This window comes from Cucurbita maxima, unplaced genomic scaffold (assembly GCF_002738345.1).
Source record: "Cucurbita maxima cultivar Rimu unplaced genomic scaffold, Cmax_1.0 Cma_Scf00029, whole genome shotgun sequence".
NCBI classification, from domain to species: Eukaryota; Viridiplantae; Streptophyta; class Magnoliopsida; order Cucurbitales; family Cucurbitaceae; genus Cucurbita; species Cucurbita maxima.
In genome coordinates, this window is record NW_019272045.1 from 2,222,413 (window position 1) to 2,241,766 (window position 19,354).

Here is a 19,354-nt window from a genome sequence, read left to right on the forward strand (position 1 = left end):
GTCGAGATATTTATTTGTTAAAGATACTTGGGTGATCGAGTTAGAGGAAAATAACGAGTGGATTCTATCCAAACACCTTTTAAATTGTTGAGACATATTTTTGACCAAAACTATCTTTAACGAGTGTGTAGAGTTGCCAAGTTTGGTGAGCTTATAGGATTCACTTCTTCAACGTACTCTAAGGTCATCGGATGCCTTTAAGGTGGGGATATGATCGGATGAGTTGAGATGGATGTTATGGGTTATCTTCGTCATTTTAATCAAAATTTTAATGCAGCTTTGAATCTATATAACCATTATATATATATATATATATATATATATATATATATATATATATATATACCACTTGTCACAATCGCACTCTTACGATAGTGAGACAATCATTGTACGACACTTAATCTAACCTAGTAAACAAATTAATGTTGCATATGTTGAGCCTCGAGTCACGTTTGCGAGAACGAGTAAATTCATTTGAGAACGATAATTAAAGAAAGCGTAAGCAAATAAAGAAATACTACTGCATATATATATAAATTTAACTTAAAAAATCATAAACTAATATTATTTTTTAAAAGAAAAAATATTATTTAATTCACATTATTTAAAAGTAGGCCCATTTACATGTATAGGCCCAATTTTGCTAATAAGCCCATTTTGTTGTCCCGTCTACTCTATAACTCTCTGAAACAGGTTTAGGGTTTCTTCCAGTAATCAAAGTCTCCTCCTTCGGCCGCCTGAGCAAACCAGAACTCGTGCTCTCTTCAGAAGTTCAAATCATGGCGGAACAGGTTTCCATCCAATCGACGGCTTTCACTTCTTTTTTCAGTTCAAACCTTCTTTGTTTCCGTTTTATTGTCTTCAGCGTTCTGTATCTGAACTCTTTGTTCTTTTTCTGCAGACCGAGAAGGCGTTTTTGAAACAGCCCAAAGTTTTTCTCTGGTAAACGAATTGATATACTTTTCTATGTTTGATTTAGTACGGCATCTGTTCAGTTCTTATTTTTTATTGTTTGCTGTAATCCTGATTTTTTTTCTGTTTTTCGGATTAGTTTTTTGTGGTTCTCTTTCCTGATTTAGTTATTGTTCTGTTTCGATACAAAATAGCTCCAAAAAGCTTGGGAAGGGAAAGCGACCTGGAAAGGGCGGGAACCGTTTCTACAAGAGTATTGGATTAGGATTCAAGACGCCTAGGGAAGCCATTGAAGGTTCTATCTTCGTAATCTCTGATTGCTTTGTTTGTTGGTTTGCTAATATGAATGTGTTTAGTTCTTTAAACGTTGGTAGCTAAACGTACTGTTTATTCTGAACTGGTTGTTTTCCGCTATAGAATTTACACTTTGTGCTTTTATCACTGGTAACAAACAATGTGCTGTGATCATTTTAATCTGGTTTGAGCTTCATTGGTATCTTCGTTTCCAATAATCAGTAATGCTGTAGAATGGGTGGTTGTTTCTGATAAACAACGTATGGTAAAAGCTTTATTAGCTGTAATGTTGATGATTTTATAACCATTCTATTAATAGAATGGGTATGGATGGTTGAAAAAAAGAATTTTAAATCCTTAGAGCATCATCAATTATACTATGTACCATATGCAACTTTAGTAAGGTCCAATATTTAGGTGTATCTTGCTCCCCTGTTCTCTGAATTGTTGCTGGAAATAAGGATTATCCAGTGAAAAGGAGAACGTCTTTGCTTCGCAATGATAAGTATTTACAATTCTGTTGTGTTCATGCAGGAACGTACATTGATAAGAAATGCCCCTTCACTGGAACTGTCTCTATTAGGGGCCGCATTTTAGCTGGAACTTGCCATAGTGCTAAGATGGTCAGAACCATTATTGTCAGGAGGAACTACCTACATTATGTCAAGAAATATCAGAGGTACTTCCCAGATCCCCCTCCCACCACCACACCACCCGATTTTTCTCTTCATGATTTTGATGTATTGTTTTTCTCGTCTCCCTCAGGTATGAGAAAAGGCACTCCAACATTCCTGCCCATATTTCTCCTTGCTTTCGTGTGAAGGAGGGAGATCATGTTATTATTGGCCAATGCAGGTACATCAAGATATGATAAATTCTACCCCTTGATCCTCGTGATATGATAAATTCTTCCCATTGAGTCTCACATTTTTCCTTTGAATTTCAGGCCATTGTCAAAGACAGTAAGGTTCAATGTGTTGAAGGTCATTCCTGCTGGATCCTCAACTGGGAAGAAGGCGTTTGCTGGAATTTAAATTATTTAGGCTTCTGCTTTTGATACCAAAACAGCATGAAAGAACTATTTAGAGTTGTTGTAGGCCATATTTGATTCAAGAGGGTTTTGAAGACTTGGCAGTCTGGATTTTGGTATCAATATGGACTGTTTTATTCTGTTCTTTTTGTTTTCATGTCCCGTATTATTTCTAGTAAATTTGGGGGTTTTGAAGGTACCATATTCTCCTGGTTGTCAGATCATATCAACAAACTTGTTCTAGCAGGTTTTTGGTCTTGTTTTTCCATGTCGACTTATTGTGAAATGCTGGTCTTGCTTTTGCATTGTTCCTTAGAGTAAATAATATGTTTATGACACCAAATTTCTTGAGTCGATTAGGCAATCTCAGGGATTAATGTTCAAGTAATATGTTAAGATCCTCCACTTTCTTCTAGGTCTCTTTTGCTTTTCCGCAGGGAAAGTTGGGTTAGAAATGCAACAAAATAACGAGGCATCTATTTCTTCTGAGGTTGCCTTGGTCTATAAAAGACTTGCTGACTTATTGGACTCCAAGGTAAGGTTGGAATCCTTATTCTTTATAATCACTTTAAGCTTTGTTTTTGTGGCCCATTTATGTTGCTTGTTGTTGTGGATATAGATTCTTGTTTGTTATTATCAATGCCTTTCCAAACATCTCAATCTCTTTCCAAGGCTTAGTCTTGATGCCTATTTATCCCATTCCATCTGATTGCTACAATTTTGTTGCCTCTTGATATATCCAATTGCATTAGATTAGAACATAGGTTTTCGTAGACGTTCGTGAAGAACGTTTATTCTATTCAGGTCGATCTCTTTCCATCTCATTGCTACAATTTTGTTGCCTCTCGATTCATACAATTGCCGTTAGATTAGGACATAGGTTTTTTTTTTTTTTTTGTATGTGTGGGAAGGAAGATGTTATTCTATTCACGTCGAAATCTTAGTGATGAAGTGACATGATTTGGTTTCTTGTCGATCTTGACGGGAAAGGGTGGAAATGACTATTTTATGGAGCAAATTCTAAACGAAGATCGAAATTGAAATAAGAATGAAAAATCGTAAGATTAAACTTGTAGGCCATGTCATGTCGTTTAGTATAAGAAGAAAATAGATTAATTTGCCGAACTCCTATAAAAATTTCAATTAAATTTCTATTACTTTTTATGCCATTCAATTTAAGTTCAAATTCGTAACTCAACTATTAGGTGAAGATATATTTTATATTGCATGAAATATGGAAGCAAAATGGACCACTAACCCATGTTATTGTTGGATATTCACATCTTAAACCAACCAAAAATAATTTTAATTTTAATTTTCAAAAATAAACTCTGAATATTGTATCTGATTTATAGGTTATTTTTTTTTTTAAAAATTGCATTTATTAAATTTTTAATCTTAATGTATAAACTCTTAATATTGTATCTGATTCATAGGCCATTTGTAATAAATTTATGCATTTATTAAATTGAAATGCATTCATTAATGAAAGTTTATTTATTTATTTATTTATTTTAATTAGGTCATTTTCATTCCACATCTCTTTTTGTCACAATTATTGCTATTTAATTAGTAATTCTAAATAAATATTAATTCAATAAATATGTTATTAATTAATATTAATGGGAACTTTTTTTTTGGTAAATATACAAGTTGTAATTTGTCATATTTAGGGGGTTTTGTCACTTTTTTTGGGAACTTAAAATAAATAAATAAAAAGAAAAAGAAAAAATAAAATAAAATTGAGGTTAGTGATTGTGTTGCGTGGCCCTATTTGGCAAAATTCTAAGTGTGAACAGAATCAAAATTTTATTATTTTCTTTATTTTAAGAATATTTCTCCTTTCAATTAATCCTTACTAATAATAATATTATATATTTTTAAAATATCTACTTAAGTCTTTATTAGTCACTAAATTTTAAATATTCTGTTAATATAATTAATGGGAAATTTGAAATTTTATTAATATGATACACCAACCAACAATAAATGATAAAAATAATTCATTATTTATTAAAATGTCAGATATTTGAATTGGAAATAATAATATTATTTGAATTTATGAATGGAAAAGAAAAAGAATGTGTGAATTAGGTTCCTTTCTAAGTCCTCATGTCATGTAAAGGTAGCTATCACCATTGATGCCTATTTCTAGGGATGCAATACCTACCATTCATCTCTTTGCTTTGTAGAGAGAGAAAAGAGGAGAGAGAGAGAGAGAAAAGAGGAGAGAGAGAGAAAGAGGAGAGAGAGAAGAGAGAGAAGAGGAGAGAGAGAGAGGGTTGATCAATGTTCTTGCCAACTAATGATTCAAGGAATGTGAAACATGCAGCTCAAATAATAAATTTAATGACTCCCCCATTTTTAAAAACTCACAGGTCAAGATCATGGACACCTATATATATATATATATATCAACTTGATGCGAGTCAAAAATTAACTATAGGGTTGAGTTAAAATATATGTGATCGTGAGACTGAGATTAATCTGTTGACGAACACGACTCTTCACACTTATATGATATTGTCCACTTTGAGTAAGCTCTCATGACTTTGTTTTTGGCTTCCCCAAGAGACCTCATACCAAATGGAGAGAGTATTCATTGATTATAAACCTATGATCATTTCCTAAATTAGTCGACGTGGAACTTTCATCGTCCAACATAATCAACATCTATGACTTTAAGGAGAAACATGGTCGAACCATCTCCTAAGTCTACAAAGGGCCAAACAAGCCATTAAATCGAAAATAACCAAAGGGAATTCATGAACGTGGTTGATGAGAATGAACAAAGAAAAAAGTCAAAATTGGCCTCGAAACCAACAAGATTTTCATTTCATATTAGAATACTAGAGTATACGTTACAAGCTCGAACTATATTTCAGTGCATGCAACCGATACTTACTTTCTTTCACCTTACGTTTCTCTCGAACTTACTTTTAAGATATTATAATCTCTACGGGAACTTTTTCATCATTATCCTTATCAGACTCCAATGGCCAAACTTTATGTCTTTAAATTAAAAGGGGAAGAAGGCAAGTTTCTTGAAAAGTTAAAAAGAAATTTAAATTGAATTTACAAACATTGAACATTTCCCAATTTAAAGGAAAATTTTCAATTATAAAAATTTGGAAATTAAAAACAATTCGTCTCTGTTTTGTTGTTTAATTCTGTTTCTCACTGTTTTTCATGCTCAAATCAGGGTTTTCCCTTTCAATTTCTCTGAACCCATTATACATATTCTCAGAATCTTCTTCTCCCTCCATCATTTTCCTCTCATTCTCCCTCTCTTCCCTCTCTTTCTCTCTCTAACTTTGTGCTTTCTTCTGTTTCTTTGGATACCCACCTATTGCAAGTTGAACCCGAGCCACCCAACTCCTCACAGCTTTTTCTTTTGGTATTTTATCGTCATGTGTGTGACGGATTCCGAGCCGGTTGGGGCTGAGAGGGCGCCTTCTGGGAGTACTAATACCAAGCCATGGCGCATGCATTGTGAGTTTTTGGAGACCCAGATGGGGAATCCTGATCAGGAGCTTGATCTTGGTGGAACCAGCGACCTAACCCGTTCTGGGAATTCTTTTCCTGTATGAATCTTGCTTCCTTTTTACTCATTTCTATGCTTTTGAGGGATATTTTGTTAGATTCGTACTGGGTTTTCCCCCTTTTTTGTTGGGTATTTGGTGAAATTTTGTGAAGAACTTGTTTTGTTGTTCTTTCTTTTGGGGATTTCTCTGATGGGATTCCTTGGATTTCACTGAATGTAGCTGATATGAATCTGGTTGGATTTCACTGTATGGTGTTCTTCACTGATTTGAGCTCTGTTCTCTGTTTATGTTGGTTTGATCTGATGGGTTCTTCTCTGTTTCAATTCCAAATTTGTTTGAGAACATGAAAGTATGGTTCACTGTAATTGATTTGAAAGTTCTATGATTCAGGAACAGCTACTTTTTGTCGTTAATGTGCTTGTTAAAAGATGTTACTTTAGTCCTTTTATGTTGTAATTGAGGTTCCATTGTCGAGTTTCTAAAGTTTTTAGCATGAATTTCTTGTTTCTGTAGCTTGTACAATTCCTACTTTAGTTTATGGTCCCTTGGTATGGACGAAAGGAGAGGATAAGGGAGAAAAACCAACGAGGACGGTTGTTGTGAGATCCCACGTTGGTTGGAGAGGAGAACGAAACATTCTTTATGAGGGTATGGAAATCTTTCTATAGTAGACGGGTTTTGAAACTTGAGGGGAAGTTCGGAAGGGAAAACCCAAAAATAATAATATTTGCTAGTGGTGGGCTTGAGCTGTTATAAATGGTATCAGAGCCCGACACTGGCGGTGTGCTAGCGAGGACACTGGGCCCCCAAGGGGTGGATTGTGAGATCCCACGTAGGTTGGAGAGGAGAACGAAACATTCATTATAAGGGTGTGAAAACCTTTCCCTAGTAGACATGTTTTAAAATCTTGAGGGAAGCCCGGGAGTGAAAGTTAAAAAGGACAATATTTGCTAGCGGTGGGCTTGAACTGTTATAAATGGTATTAGAGGCAAACACTGGGCGATGTGCCAGTGAGGATGTTGGGCCTCCAAGGGGGGTGGATTGTAAGATTCCACATCGGTTGGAAAGGAGAACGAAGCATTACTTATGAGGGTGTGGAAACCTTTCCCTAGCATAAACGCGTTTTAAAACCTTGAGAGAACATTCTTTACAAGGGTGTAGAAACCTTTCTCTAGTAGACGCGTTTTAAAACCTTGTGGAAGCCTGAAAGGGAAAGCCCAGAAATGACCATATCTGCTAATGGTGGGCTTGGGTTGTTATAAGTGGTATAAGAGCCAGACACCGGGCAATATGCTAGCGAGGACACTAGACCCCCAATGGGGTGGATTGTGAGATCCCACATAGGTTGGAGAGGAGAACGAAACATTCATTATAAGAGTGTGAAAACCTTTCCCTAGTAGACACGTTTTAAAATCTTGAGAGGAAGCCCGGAAGGGAAAGTTAAAAAAGGATAATATCTGCTAGCGATGGGCTTGAACTGTTATAAATGGTATCAGAGTAAAACACCGGGAGATGTGCCAGCGAGGACGCTGGCCCCAAAGGGGGGTGAATTGTAAGATCCTACATCGGTTGGAAAGGAGAACGAAACATTACTTATGAGGGTGTGGAAACCTTTCCCTAGCATAGACGCGTTTTAAAACCTTGAGGGAAACATTCCTTACAAGGGTGTAGAAATCTTTCTCTAGTAGACGAGTTTTAAAACCTTGTGGGAAGCCCGAAAGGGAAAGCCTAAAAAGGACAATATCTGCTAACGGTGGGCTTGGGCGGTTATAAATGGTATCAGAGCCATACACCGGATAGTGTGCTAGCGAGGACGTTGGCCCCCGAGAGGGGTGGATTGTGAGATCCCACATAGGTTAGGGAGGAGAACGAAACATTCCTACGCATTTTAAAACCTTGAGGGGAGATCCGAAAGGGAAAGTCCAAAAAGGACAATATCTGCTAGCGGTGGGCTTGAGCTATTGTAGTTGTATTTATGAATTCTACTTAATAGGACCTTTTGTTGAACGATAGAGTTGAATTTTTTTGCCCAAGTACACATCTCTGTAACCTTGACTTGGTTCACTTGTCCCTAAAAGCATCTTGTTCGTTGATATGAATCCCTTCCCTGAATTTGAATACTCGTGTAGCTGAATCGATATGATAAACCTATAGATATTCCTAGTATCACGTCTATTGAAGCCTCTAGATGGGGTTCCTTCGGTTCTCCGTTAGTCATTAATGCCGCTCCTTGAAGAGCGCCATTGTTCAAACTTTGTCGATGCAGAAAGTGGCAACGAACCCATCTAACTTGGTGATTGTTCGTTTCTCTTGATTCATGTAGCTCGAGAGCATTTCCGAGGACGCTGCAGTGGTAGACAGGAAAGAGAGCCCATCTACTTTTGTTCCTGCGCTTAGATCGGGAGAATGGTCCGATATCGGAAAGCGTCCGTATATGGAGGACACTCATGTATGCATTCAGGACATGGGTAAGAAGTTCGGGTGTAGCTTTGTCAACGAGGAAGCGGTCTCCTTCTATGGTGTAAGTTCATAAAACTGATGTTATTTTGACTTGGAATCTTCGTATGCAAAACGAATACGACCCCGACAGAGAATGAGAACATTAGAACATTAGTATGTTGTGTCGTCCATGGAAATAGGATATGTTATTCAAAACTAATGTGCTTTTTGATAGTTATTTCAGCATCTGAATCTTATCCCCCCCCACAAAAGAAATCCAAGAAATTTGGAAGCATTGGGTTGAGGAATATGATAGCGTTTTTCATTAATTGAGTATAGGAGTTGGTTAAGAATTTAGTATCTATAAACTTATCCAAATTTTACTTACATACTAGTTTTACCAATTATAGTAATTTACCTTCTTCTATAACTATCTATCGTACATAGCTTTACTAAATATGTTTGAGAAAGGAACGAAAAGGAACGAGTGTCTGCAAGTGAGGACACTGGGTCCCGAAGGGAAGTGGACTATGAAATCTCATATCTGTTGGAGAAGGGAACTGGATTGTGAGATCCCAAGCTGGGTCCTGAAGGGGAGTGGATTCTGAGATCTCATGCTGGGTCCTGAAGGGGATTGGATTGTGAACTGGGTCTCGAAGGGGGAGTGAACTATAAAATCCCATATCAGTTGGAGAGGGGAACTGGATTGTGAGATCTCATGCTAGGTCCTGAAGGGGAGTGGATTGTGAACTGGGTCTCGAAGGGGAGTGAACTATAAAATCCCATATCAGTTGGAGAGGGGAACTGGATTGTGAGATCTCATGCTGGGTCCTGCAGGGGAGTAGATTGTGAACTGGGTCTCGAAGAGGAATGAACTATAAAATCTCATATCGGTTGGAGAGGGGAACTGAATTGTGAGATCTCATGCTAGGTCCTGAAGGGGAGTGGATTGTGAATTGGGTCTCGAAGGGGAATGAACTATAAAATCCCATATCGGTTGGAGAGGGGAATTGGATTGTGAGATCCCATGCTGGGTTCTAAAGGGGAGTGGACTCTGAAATCCCACATCTATTGGAGAGGGGAACTGGATTGTGAGATCCCACATCGATTGGAGAGGGAAACAGGTGTAGAAACCTAATTGATTGTGAGATCCCACGTCGGTTCTGAAAGTGAAAGTCAAAGAAGACAATATCTATCGCAGGTGGGCTGAAGCCTGAAAGGGAAAGCAAAAGCGAAAGAGGACAATATCTATCTGTCAGCGGTGAGCTTAGGCTGTTACATGACTAATAACCCAACAACCTATAGTGGTAGCCAAATTGAGGACGAGGTAATGCGTTTCGATTGGTAGTGGATAAGCCCTTGGTCTGTTTGAACATATGCAAATTGCACAAGTGGGGAAACATTGGCTTGACGGGTTTGATAGTCGGGTAACGGGAGGCCTGAGATTTTACATGGATGTTGCAAACCCCGTTTCGCTCCTGTAATTGGAATCAACCGATCTCTCGGGTTTGTTGGTAGAGCTAGTTTTCGTTGCTCGTCTCCAGCCATATATAAAAACAAGTACATTTGGTTCGACGTAGTTTTATCACTCTGTTGGATTAGATCTAGCCATGAGGATGGCAACTTCTGATCTTTAGCTTATCATGAACAAATAGGTATTCGATGGTCACGGAGGAAAAGGCGCTGCACAATTCGTTCGTGACCACTTACCAAGAGTCATCATCGAAGATTCCGACTTTCCTTTAGCGCTTGAAAAAGTGGTCACGAGGTCGTTTATGGAGACCGATGCAGCTTTCGCTAGATCTTGCACTCTCGAAACATCTCTATCTTCAGGCACAACTGCACTGACTGCAATGATATTCGGAAGGTACTCGTTTTCACTTTCGTTTACACCGATTTCGATCTTCTCGTTTTAACAATCGTCATCATTTCAAACAGATCTTTGCTTGTAGCAAACGCTGGCGATTGCCGAGCAGTGTTATCAAGACAAGGGTGTGCAATAGAAATGTCTAAAGACCACAGACCATGCTGCACAAAAGAACGCAAGAGAATCGAGGCCTTGGGCGGATTCATCGACGACGATTACCTAAACGGACTACTTGGGGTCACTCGTGCGTTAGGAGACTGGCATCTTGAAGGAATGAAGGAAATGAGCGAGAGAGGTGGACCGTTAAGCGCCGAACCCGAACTTAAACTAATAACATTGACGAAGGAGGAGGAGTTTTTGATCATAGGGAGCGATGGAATATGGGACGTGTTCACAAGTCAAAACGCTATCGACTTTGCTCGTCGGAGGCTCCAAGAACACAACGACGTGAAGCTTTGCTGCAAGGAAATAGTAGAAGAAGCCATAAAGAGAGGAGCCACGGACAACTTAACAGTGGTGTTGGTTAGCTTTCATTTGGAGCCACCTGAGCCTGTGGTGTTTCAGAGGCCAAGATTTAGACGAAGCATTTCAGCTGAAGGGCTTCAGAACCTGAAATTTCTGCTAGAAGGATAGAATTTGGCCAAGGTTCGATACCAAACCAATGTATTTTGAGCTCTTTTTTCCTGTGGAATTTTATATGGAATAGAAAGGCAATTAGAAGCTTAAACACAAAATATTTGGAATTGTATAATTATACTTCCTTTTATTTCATTCTCTTTGCTTAATAATAATGCAAAATTTATCCCAAATTCGACGAAATATATCGTGTTTATTGTCTCTATTTAAGACTTATGTCCGAACCTATCAAATCTATTGTTAGGAATCACGACTTTTCGAGCTCTCGTGGCATTGCTTCTCCTTAAACAAAGTACACTTTAGAGCTTCCCCTGAGGCCTATGGAGCCCTCGAACTTTGTTCGATACTTGAGTCACTTTTGACTATACTTTCGAGGCTCACAACTTCTTTGTTCGACATTTGAGGATTCTATTGACATGGTTAAGTTAAGAGCACGACTCTGATACCATGTTAAGAATCACGACTCTCCATAATGGTATGATAGTGTTCACTTTGAGCATAAACTCTCATGACTCTACTTCGGGCTTCCCCAAAAGGTTCATACCAATGAGATCATTAAATATGTTTAGCCAATATGCTTTATTCAAACCCACAACCGAAAGTGCTCACTTTTGACTACGAATTCCAATCGGCTCTCAAATCCCTCCGCTAGTAGATAGTGTCTACTTTGGCCTATTACGTATCGTCGTCAGCCTCACAATTTAAAATGCGTATATTAGAGAGAGGTTTTCACGCTTTTATAAAGAATGTTTTTTTTATTCTTCCACCGATGTGAGATCTCGTATTAAAGTTTATTTTTTATTGATAAAATTATTGAAGTGGTGTAATAGTGATATTTAAAGATCTCCAATTTGTATTTTGGATTATAAAATGAATTAAATTGTGGAAAGCTGAATCATCTGAATCAGACCAAACTGATTTTATTCCATTTAATTTTAATCCTTTTGTAAAATGCTGACATGAGATTTCATTTTCTTATTTATTTACTTATATTTAATTATTTTTCAAATATTTCATCTTTTATTATTATTTTAATCAAAATGTAATTCGTTTAATCACTTTTAATTTTTTAATGGTTTCTCGTACATCTAATTTATTCGAATACTTTCTCGTTTGTTATTGAGCGAGAATAGGGTACCTACAACAAGGGCAATGGGCATTAGCTTGGAGCCAAGGGACCAAGCACATGGAGTGGAACTTGTGGGCGCATGGAAGATGGACCAGTGGCTCGGCCGCTCTGAACCTTTCGAGACAAACAGTGCACTCTTCTTGTTCGGAGGCTTTCCATTTCATTAGCTTCCCCCAACTGAACCTCTTCTTGGTTGTTGTTTCTTCCTTTCCCTTCACATTCTCTTTCTTCAACCTTACTTCTTCACTACTACTCTTCGTCCTATAATTCAAAAAGAAAATCAATAGATTTTTAACGTTAATTTTAAATTTGGCTATTCTCGTAGTTTGAACATGATTTAAAAGTTTTGAATTGGCTCTATTGCGATAATTTAGTAGAGCCTTGTTGTCTTCTTGTGTTATTAAATTTTTCAAGCAACTAATTCGTTAGTTGTCAGGATAAAATTATAGGGTCGAGTAAAAATGAACGAAAGTGAATTGGGTTTTTACGTGGCTATCAGGTATGGTTTAGAGACGATTTGTCAAGATACTAAATTCAAACTTTTCAAATCTATTTTTTTCTTCTTTTAATAATTAAAACAAAACATTTGACCAATTAATCCCTAAACTTGGTTACTTATTGCAATCAACTTCTTCAACTTTGTTTCGGGTTTTAATTATATCCTTAAACTTTTAATTTAATTAATTATCTTATGGGTTAACACGAAAACCCCAATTTATTGTCAATCAATATAGAAGACAAAAAAAAACAGTAAACGATAATAGTTTCAACACTTAACAAAGTTGAAGGACCTAATTGCTACCCGCTCCAATGATCGATAATGATTTTTATAGTTTTTATTTTCTTTACTTTCAAGTTTATTTAATTTTAGTTCAAATATGATTAAAATATTTTTAAAATAATATAATTTTTTAAATAAGAATAATAACAATTTATATGCTAATTAAACTATATAAACTAAAATTAAATATAACAACCTAACCCTAACCCTGCACCTAGCCCATACTATCTTGTTTAGGTTTTACTAGTCATATCTCCCTACCCGATAGTTATATGCAGTAAGCCGTTGTTTGATGATAGCAGACTTGCGATTGTGTAACACTCACTTTCCAGCAACAAGTGAGTTAAGTCTATTTGTTCTTGGATCGCCTACTGTCAAGTGACGTATGCTCGAGCCTTTGGCCTCGATTCAAGAAGAAGGTTTTAGAAAACAGAGGCAGAGAGATTTCGAAAGTAAGATTTGAAAAATTGAAATTGGTGTTATATGGGAATGTAAGCAAAAGACAATAACAATAGGTTACTGCATATAACTATCGGGTAAGGAGAAGTTGAACACATTTGCTAGTGAAAGGTTTCCACACTCTTTCTCCTCATAGTACAAAAATCAACTAAAATAATATTTTAATTCCTATTATATATATATGTATAAAGATGAAACAAAATTATGAAGAAATAAGGTGGTTCATGAAGAAATTACCTTGAATTCTCAGGTTTTCTGTGCGTTCTCAACCTCTCATCCAACCGTTCCTTAGCTTCCCTTGCAGCTTGCCCAAGCTTCTCGTTCTGGTAAGCGTGATTCGAAGAGCACCGTTGCTTATACAATTGAAATCATTCATCAAGATTTTCACGGGAAACAAACAGAAAATTCGAAGGATATGGATGGAATTTCTAGATTTGTTTTGATACCTGTGAAGAAGATGAAGTGAGGTGAAAATCACGGTTGCTTGTATACAAACAGAAGGAGGACCTTCTTGTGGATCCTAATTTCGCCGCCGTGGACGCCGATTCCGATGACGTTATGCTCTGGTGGAACCGCCGCCGTCTCGCGCATTCAACTCCAGGCAACATTCCAGCCATTGATCAACGAGTTTATTTAGATGAAATAAATTCGAAGACGATTTTGAGCAGATTTCGATTCAAAATTTGAAGAGCTTGTAAGTTTCAGCAGATTAATGAGAGCATAATTGCAGAAAAACAATGGAGTTCATCAGATGAAGAAAAACAGAGAGAAGATAACTTGTAAAATCCTCGAACACTCACCGATTTCCACTCAGAATCAGTGGAGTTCATCAGATGATGAAGAACAGAGAGAAGATAACTTATAAAATCCCCAAACACTCACTGATTTCAACTCGGAATCAATGGAGTTCATCACATGAAGAAGAACAGAGAAAAGATAACTCGTAAAATCCCCAAATATTCACCGATTTCAACTCGGAATCAATGGAGTTCATCACATGAAGAAGAACAGAGAAAAGATAACTTGTAAAATCCCCAAATACTCACTGATTTCAACTTGAAATCAATGGAGTTCATCACATGATGAAGAACAGAGAGAAGATAACTTATAAAATCCCCAAACCCTCACTAATTTCAACTCAGAATCAATGGAGTTCATCAGATGAAGAAGAACAGAGAGAAGACAACTTGTAAAATCCGCGAACACGCACTGATTTTAACTCAGAATCAATGGAGTTCATCGGATGAAGAAGAACAGAGAAAACATAGCTTATAAAATCCCCGAACACTCACTGATTTTCTCAGTTTCAGCAAATGAATCAGAACCACGCAGTTGCTGAAAAGCCAGAACGACAAAGAACAGAGAAAAACTCCCCAAATCCAGAACAATTCCAACTCAAAATCAATGGAGTTTCTCAGTTTAATCAAAATGAACCAAAATCCAGATGCGCTGTAAAAGAACAATTCCAATCGAAATCTCTCATTTCCAGCAACTCAAACAAGAAATCCAGAAATAGAAAAATCAAGAACACGAAGAACAAAATGAAAAGAACTGGAAAGATCGATCGAAGATGGGGAAATTGGAGCAGAATGAATTAAAATAAGGATAAAGAACGAAGGCCAACGGAGCATGGAAGTGATGAAGGTAATGGACAAAAACGGGTCCCCGCCATTGAAGGTGAGCGTAAAACGTACAATTATAACAACACGATTTTCTCAATCATTCCTCTCTCTCTCTCTCATGAAAGTAGTGAGAGAAAACAAGGAAGAGGAAGAAGGGAAGAAATTTCCTACAAAATTACAGACTAAAAGATAAAGCATAGTGGATCTGTGTGTATCTATTCTTTTAAGAAAAGAATATTATTTCAATTTTGCATTTAACCGTTACAATAGAGTCAGACGTTGTTCTCAAAGAGGATGAATTATGAGATCCTACATCTATTGTTAAAGGGAACGTAAAAACTTCTATCTAATAGACGTGTTTGTGTTTTAAAACCATGAACCCGATAGCCCTTTTAGGTCAAAGCAGAACTCGAACCTAGCCCTTTTAGGTGAAACCTCTCCCTAATTTACAATTTGCTTCTCTCTCTCTCTCGGGCAAGGTTTATTTAAATAGTGGTGTCCAGTGAACTCGAGCATAGCACAAAAGATAAGATACTCATTACTTGTAACGACTAAGACCCATTAGTAATAGATATTGTTCTCTTTCGGCTTTTCCTTTCGAGGTTCAGATATTGTCCTCGTTGAACTTTCCCTTTCGGACTTCCAGATATTGTCTTCTTTGGGCTTTCTCTTTCGGGCTTCCCCTCAAAGCTTTAAAACACGTCTGCTAGAGGAAGGTTTCCACACTCTCACCGCTACAGATATTGTTCTTTTTGGGCTTCTTCTCAAGGCTTTAGGGGAAGGTTTCCACACCCTCACCGCTAGCAGATATTGTTCTCTTTAGGGTTTTACTTTCGAGATTCTTTAAAACGCATCTGTTAGGAGAAGATTTGTACCCTCTTAAAAATTGTGGTTTGTTCTCGTGCCCAGTATATCACATCACAGTGCTTTTATTATTATTTAGGAATTTGTAAAATAAAAAACATTTATTATTATTATTTAATTATTTGTGTGGTTGTGGGCTTTGTCGCGTTAAAGCTGGGCCCAACAACATTTTAAGGAAATTGTTATTTTCGTAGTTCCGTTATTATACGAGGTTCATTGGTGACATTTCTACTCTTGTCGTTTTCTCGTTCATAGGATCCATCGATCTCCAAGACGTCTTCGGTTGAATCTTTACACCTAACTGTAAACCGTTCATACATTTATTCTAAAAAATTGAACAGAATTGTGTAAATCGTGATGTGAATAATGGATCGGGTTGACATTTTTAGTTGTGTCAATTTAAAAAATAAATATTTTATTTTAAATAATTAAAAAAATGAAAAACTCGATAATCTAACTAAAAATAAAGGGTTGAGTTGGGTTAGTTTGTGAACTCTATCTAAGTCGTCATTCAGGTCACCAACCCAACCAGACTGAAATTTCATGTTGATCCAAAAAATGTTTAATACATCTCAATTGAACCTATGTACACTTCTAGCACTGATACAGTAATGTCCCACATTGGTTGGGATAAGGGTGTGGAAACCTTCTCATAGCAGATACATTTTAAAGCTTTGAAGGGAAGCCGGAAAGGGATAGCCCAACTAACGGTGGATCTAGGTCATTACCGCTACTTCAACTTAATGAGTTTTAATTAAAATTCAAATTATTTATTCTACTTAAATAATTGGATGTATTTTAAATTTAATTAAAATTTAGTATTCTTTTTTTTAAATTTAGTATTTTAAATTAAAATTCTAATTTTGATTAATAAAGAAAATTAGAAAAATGCCATCAAAATTAGGTATGTGAAGGCCTAAACGAAGAATTATAACCGTACAAAGAAGAAAAGGCAACGACTCAAAGGCACAATTTAAACCGTGAGAGGTAGAATTACAAGGATACCCTTTTAGGTTTCATTATTGGTTCTTTACACATACATATTCGGGGGCGTTTTCGTAGTTTCACGCTCCACCTACGGAGTATATATAAACGCTCAAACCACTCCGTTTTCTTCCAGCACCATCATTATTATTTGATTTTCTCAGATTTCTCTTACAGCGTTTTTCAGTTACCATTATTCTCTCCAATGGACGATTCGAACGAGCATAAAGAAAATGCCTCACCGTCGTCTCTGAAGGCGAAAATCAAATCTTCTCTGTGTTTGTCCTGCTGCCTTCGTAGGCACCGGAACGGCCACCACCACCTTCAACGCCACCAACACCAACGGCGGATGTCGTTTTCCTCTGATGGAGATGTGCCTACTCCGCTCACGAGGTGTTCCTCTGCCAAGGATAAATCCAGATCTCGGGAGAGTCCTGAGTCTAAGACCGATTGGCGTCCGCATTTCATTTCGCGACTTGGCCTCCATTCTCGCCGTCATTCTTCTGCTTCCGTCGATTTTCACTACGATGCGCTTAGTTATGCGCTTAATTTTGATGAAGGATACGATGAAGGACATGTTGATGATGCGTTTCCGCTCAGAAATTTCTCCTCTAGGTTACCGGCTTCTCCGCCGAAATCAGAGCCGTCTTCCTCGGAGACGTCGAGGGAGATGACCACGGCGTATAGCTAAATTGCTAATTGATTTATTGGAGGCGTTTTGAGGCTTAATTCGCGGCCGATTGTAAAAATTATTGCAACGGTACGGTGTGGTTATACTTATGAACGACAAGGTTCCATGGAGCGGAAGCGATTGAATGCCAAAGGTAAATTTCCCCCAATTTTCGGTGTATAAATCGTCTGGAAATGCGTTTTGGTTTTGCATAACTTTTTATTCATCAAACAACTTATATGTATGCAATTGCCTGTGTTTATATAGCATATTCTAATTTTTCAACATAATTTTCATATTGTTCTTGTCTATATATATATATATATATGAAAATTGTACTTGTTTGAAGACTCTTTTGTTTCGTTAAGATTTCTTTAAAATTACTTGCTACAATAAAATTTTCAGAATTATGATTGATATTTAAACAGTTTTCCATTGTTTGAAGACGCTTTTGCCGATCTTACACAAATTTGTTTTATTTCTTAAGGAAATAAGTTCGCATTTTCTATTTCTACAGTAAGAAATTCATAAATAGTAACTTCTTGTATAGTGAAGAATGATTGAATTTTATTCAGTAAATAAAGAAATATTACTTCAATAATGAGTCGATCTTACTAAATAAATTATTGAATCACAACAAATAAGATATCACATCAATTAGTATTGATAATTAGTAATCTCTTAAATCATTAAATTGATGCGACTTGGGACTGACGTGGTGTGTTCATGGCTATTATTTCACATGTATGATCAATTATGACTCTTTTTCAATAATTATTAAAAATATGTATTTGATATTTAATATACTTTTAAAACTGAATCCAGGCTTATTTAAGAGTCTTCTTTTTATTTTTATATTTTTAAAACCGAAATAATTTTTTTAATTGAATTTATAATTTTTTTTATTCTCAAACTTTTAAAACACTTTTCAAAATATTGATTTTAGTTATAAAACTTTTTTAAAAAAATACTATTTTAATCCTCTCTATTTTTATGTAGGTTTTTATCTTTCCCTTTTTCTATTGTAAGTCCTTTATTTTCTTGAAACGCCACAAATAATAATAAATTATATAAAATATCTTTTTAACTTTGTAGAAAATAATCTAAATTTTTAATTTTAATAATATGTTTAAAGTTTTAAAATATATTTATTATTATTAAATAAATGAAAATAGTTGATAACTCAAAAGTCGGTTACAATTAGTAATTAAGCAAAAACTGTTTATGCATACTCCATCAAATCAAATAGAAAAGAAAAAAAAAAACTTATTACTATTTTTTAAAAGGACACTCTTTGGGTGTAATGATTAGGAAAGTCTTATATGAGGGGTTTATAATAAAAAAAAATATTATCTTTATTGGTGTGAGACTTTTACGTCTGCTAATTTAGAAAATGATTATAAGTTTATAAGCATGAGGCCTTTTAGAGAAGAAGCTCAAAGAAAGCTTATACTCAAAGTGGATAATATCATAATCCTGAGGCCTTTTGGAGGAGAAGCTCAAAGCAAAGCCACCAGAGTTTATAGAGTTTATACTCAAAGTGGACAATATCATACTCAAAGTGGATAATATCATAATCATGAGGCCTTTTAGAGGAGAAACTCAAAGCAAAGTCACGCTTATACTCAAAGTGGACAATATTATAGAGTCATGTCCTAAACTTAGCCATGTCAATACACTTAGCCATGTCAATACATGGTAGTCAATAGAATCTTCAGATGTCAAAAAAGTAACTCTGAGCCTTGAATGCATAGTAAAAATAGCCTCAATTAAAGGGAAAGTGGAGATGTCGGATGAAAAAAGAGAGAGTTTATGCTAAGGACAATATCATAAGTACATATCATTCCACCATTCTAACAATCAAGCACGAAACCAATTTCAATTTTCCATTCACTGTCGCCGAAGATCATGGTGAGTCTACAATGGAAGAATTTTCAATTTCTATCCATTATCATTCCCCTTGCCAGATTATTCCTTAAGCTCATTAGTAACGAAGAAAGAAAGAAACAGTCAATCGGAAAGCCAGATGCTGCCGAAAAGATTTCCATGGCATATTTCACAGAAATCAAGTACAAATTCAGAAGAAGACAAAGTAAAAAAAAAAAAAAAAAAAAAAAAAAAA

General features: G+C 36.2%; 4 protein-coding genes across 8 annotated transcripts; 3 read left to right on the top strand and 1 right to left on the bottom strand.

Moving 5' to 3' along the window:
* Positions 1-671: 671 nt before the first annotated feature.
* On the top strand, positions 672-2,482 carry LOC111465711 (40S ribosomal protein S11-like). Its single transcript, XM_023110223.1, has 6 exons — positions 672-791; positions 902-942; positions 1,107-1,207; positions 1,741-1,885; positions 1,972-2,061; positions 2,153-2,482. Exons 1-6 carry the CDS (start codon positions 780-782, stop codon positions 2,238-2,240), a joined length of 477 nt encoding a protein of 158 aa, XP_022965991.1. The 5' UTR covers positions 672-779; the 3' UTR covers positions 2,241-2,482.
* A 2,543-nt stretch (positions 2,483-5,025) lies between these two features.
* LOC111465581 (probable protein phosphatase 2C 27) lies at positions 5,026-10,901 on the top strand. 2 transcript variants are annotated; one of them, XM_023110035.1, is made up of 4 exons: positions 5,030-5,820; positions 8,105-8,302; positions 9,876-10,087; positions 10,159-10,901. In XM_023110035.1, exons 1-4 carry the CDS (start codon positions 5,647-5,649, stop codon positions 10,718-10,720), a joined length of 1,146 nt encoding a protein of 381 aa, XP_022965803.1. In that variant the 5' UTR covers positions 5,030-5,646; the 3' UTR covers positions 10,721-10,901. The 2 variants fall into 2 exon arrangements, with proteins under 2 accessions (XP_022965804.1, XP_022965803.1); XM_023110036.1 differs by lacking the exon at positions 8,105-8,302 and having other exon boundaries at positions 5,026-5,820.
* Positions 10,902-11,541: 640 nt separating this feature from the next.
* On the bottom strand, positions 11,542-13,999 carry LOC111465688 (probable E3 ubiquitin-protein ligase RHY1A). Of its 4 annotated transcripts, none has more exons than XM_023110200.1 (4): positions 13,539-13,999; positions 13,330-13,445; positions 11,825-12,113; positions 11,542-11,651 (listed from the first exon to the last, which is right to left on the bottom strand). In XM_023110200.1, exons 1-3 carry the CDS (start codon positions 13,707-13,709, stop codon positions 11,840-11,842), a joined length of 561 nt encoding a protein of 186 aa, XP_022965968.1. In that variant the 5' UTR covers positions 13,710-13,999; the 3' UTR covers positions 11,542-11,651; positions 11,825-11,839. The 4 variants fall into 4 exon arrangements, with proteins under 4 accessions (XP_022965968.1, XP_022965967.1, XP_022965969.1 ...); XM_023110199.1 differs by having other exon boundaries at positions 11,622-11,643; positions 11,817-12,113; XM_023110201.1 differs by lacking the exon at positions 11,542-11,651 and having other exon boundaries at positions 11,813-12,113; positions 13,330-13,415.
* Positions 14,000-16,702: 2,703 nt separating this feature from the next.
* On the top strand, positions 16,703-17,522 carry LOC111465710. The gene has a single exon (XM_023110222.1). The coding sequence runs from the start codon at positions 16,768-16,770 to the stop codon at positions 17,251-17,253; it is 486 nt and encodes a 161-aa protein (XP_022965990.1). The 5' UTR covers positions 16,703-16,767; the 3' UTR covers positions 17,254-17,522.
* Positions 17,523-19,354: the final 1,832 nt, after the last annotated feature.

Bases quoted from the DNA above. Each gene is read 5' to 3' on its own strand.
- LOC111465711 (XM_023110223.1), top strand. The intron at 1,208-1,740 runs GTTCTATCTTCG...GTGTTCATGCAG, and splicing joins GCCTAGGGAAGCCATTGAAG to GAACGTACATTGATAAGAAA. The intron at 1,886-1,971 runs GTACTTCCCAGA...CGTCTCCCTCAG, and splicing joins TATGTCAAGAAATATCAGAG to GTATGAGAAAAGGCACTCCA.
- LOC111465581 (XM_023110035.1), top strand. From the start codon at position 5,647: ATGTGTGTGACGGATTCCGAGCCGGTTGGGGCTGAGAGGGCGCCTTCT. The intron at 5,821-8,104 runs GTATGAATCTTG...TGATTCATGTAG, and splicing joins GTTCTGGGAATTCTTTTCCT to CTCGAGAGCATTTCCGAGGA. The intron at 10,088-10,158 runs GTACTCGTTTTC...CATTTCAAACAG, and splicing joins ACTGCAATGATATTCGGAAG to ATCTTTGCTTGTAGCAAACG.
- LOC111465688 (XM_023110200.1), bottom strand. From the start codon at position 13,709: ATGGCTGGAATGTTGCCTGGAGTTGAATGCGCGAGACGGCGGCGGTTC. The intron at 13,446-13,538 runs GTATCAAAACAA...CAATTGTATAAG, and splicing joins TCACTTCATCTTCTTCACAG to CAACGGTGCTCTTCGAATCA. The intron at 12,114-13,329 runs GTAATTTCTTCA...TTTGAATTATAG, and splicing joins AGAAAACCTGAGAATTCAAG to GACGAAGAGTAGTAGTGAAG.
- LOC111465710 (XM_023110222.1), top strand. From the start codon at position 16,768: ATGGACGATTCGAACGAGCATAAAGAAAATGCCTCACCGTCGTCTCTG.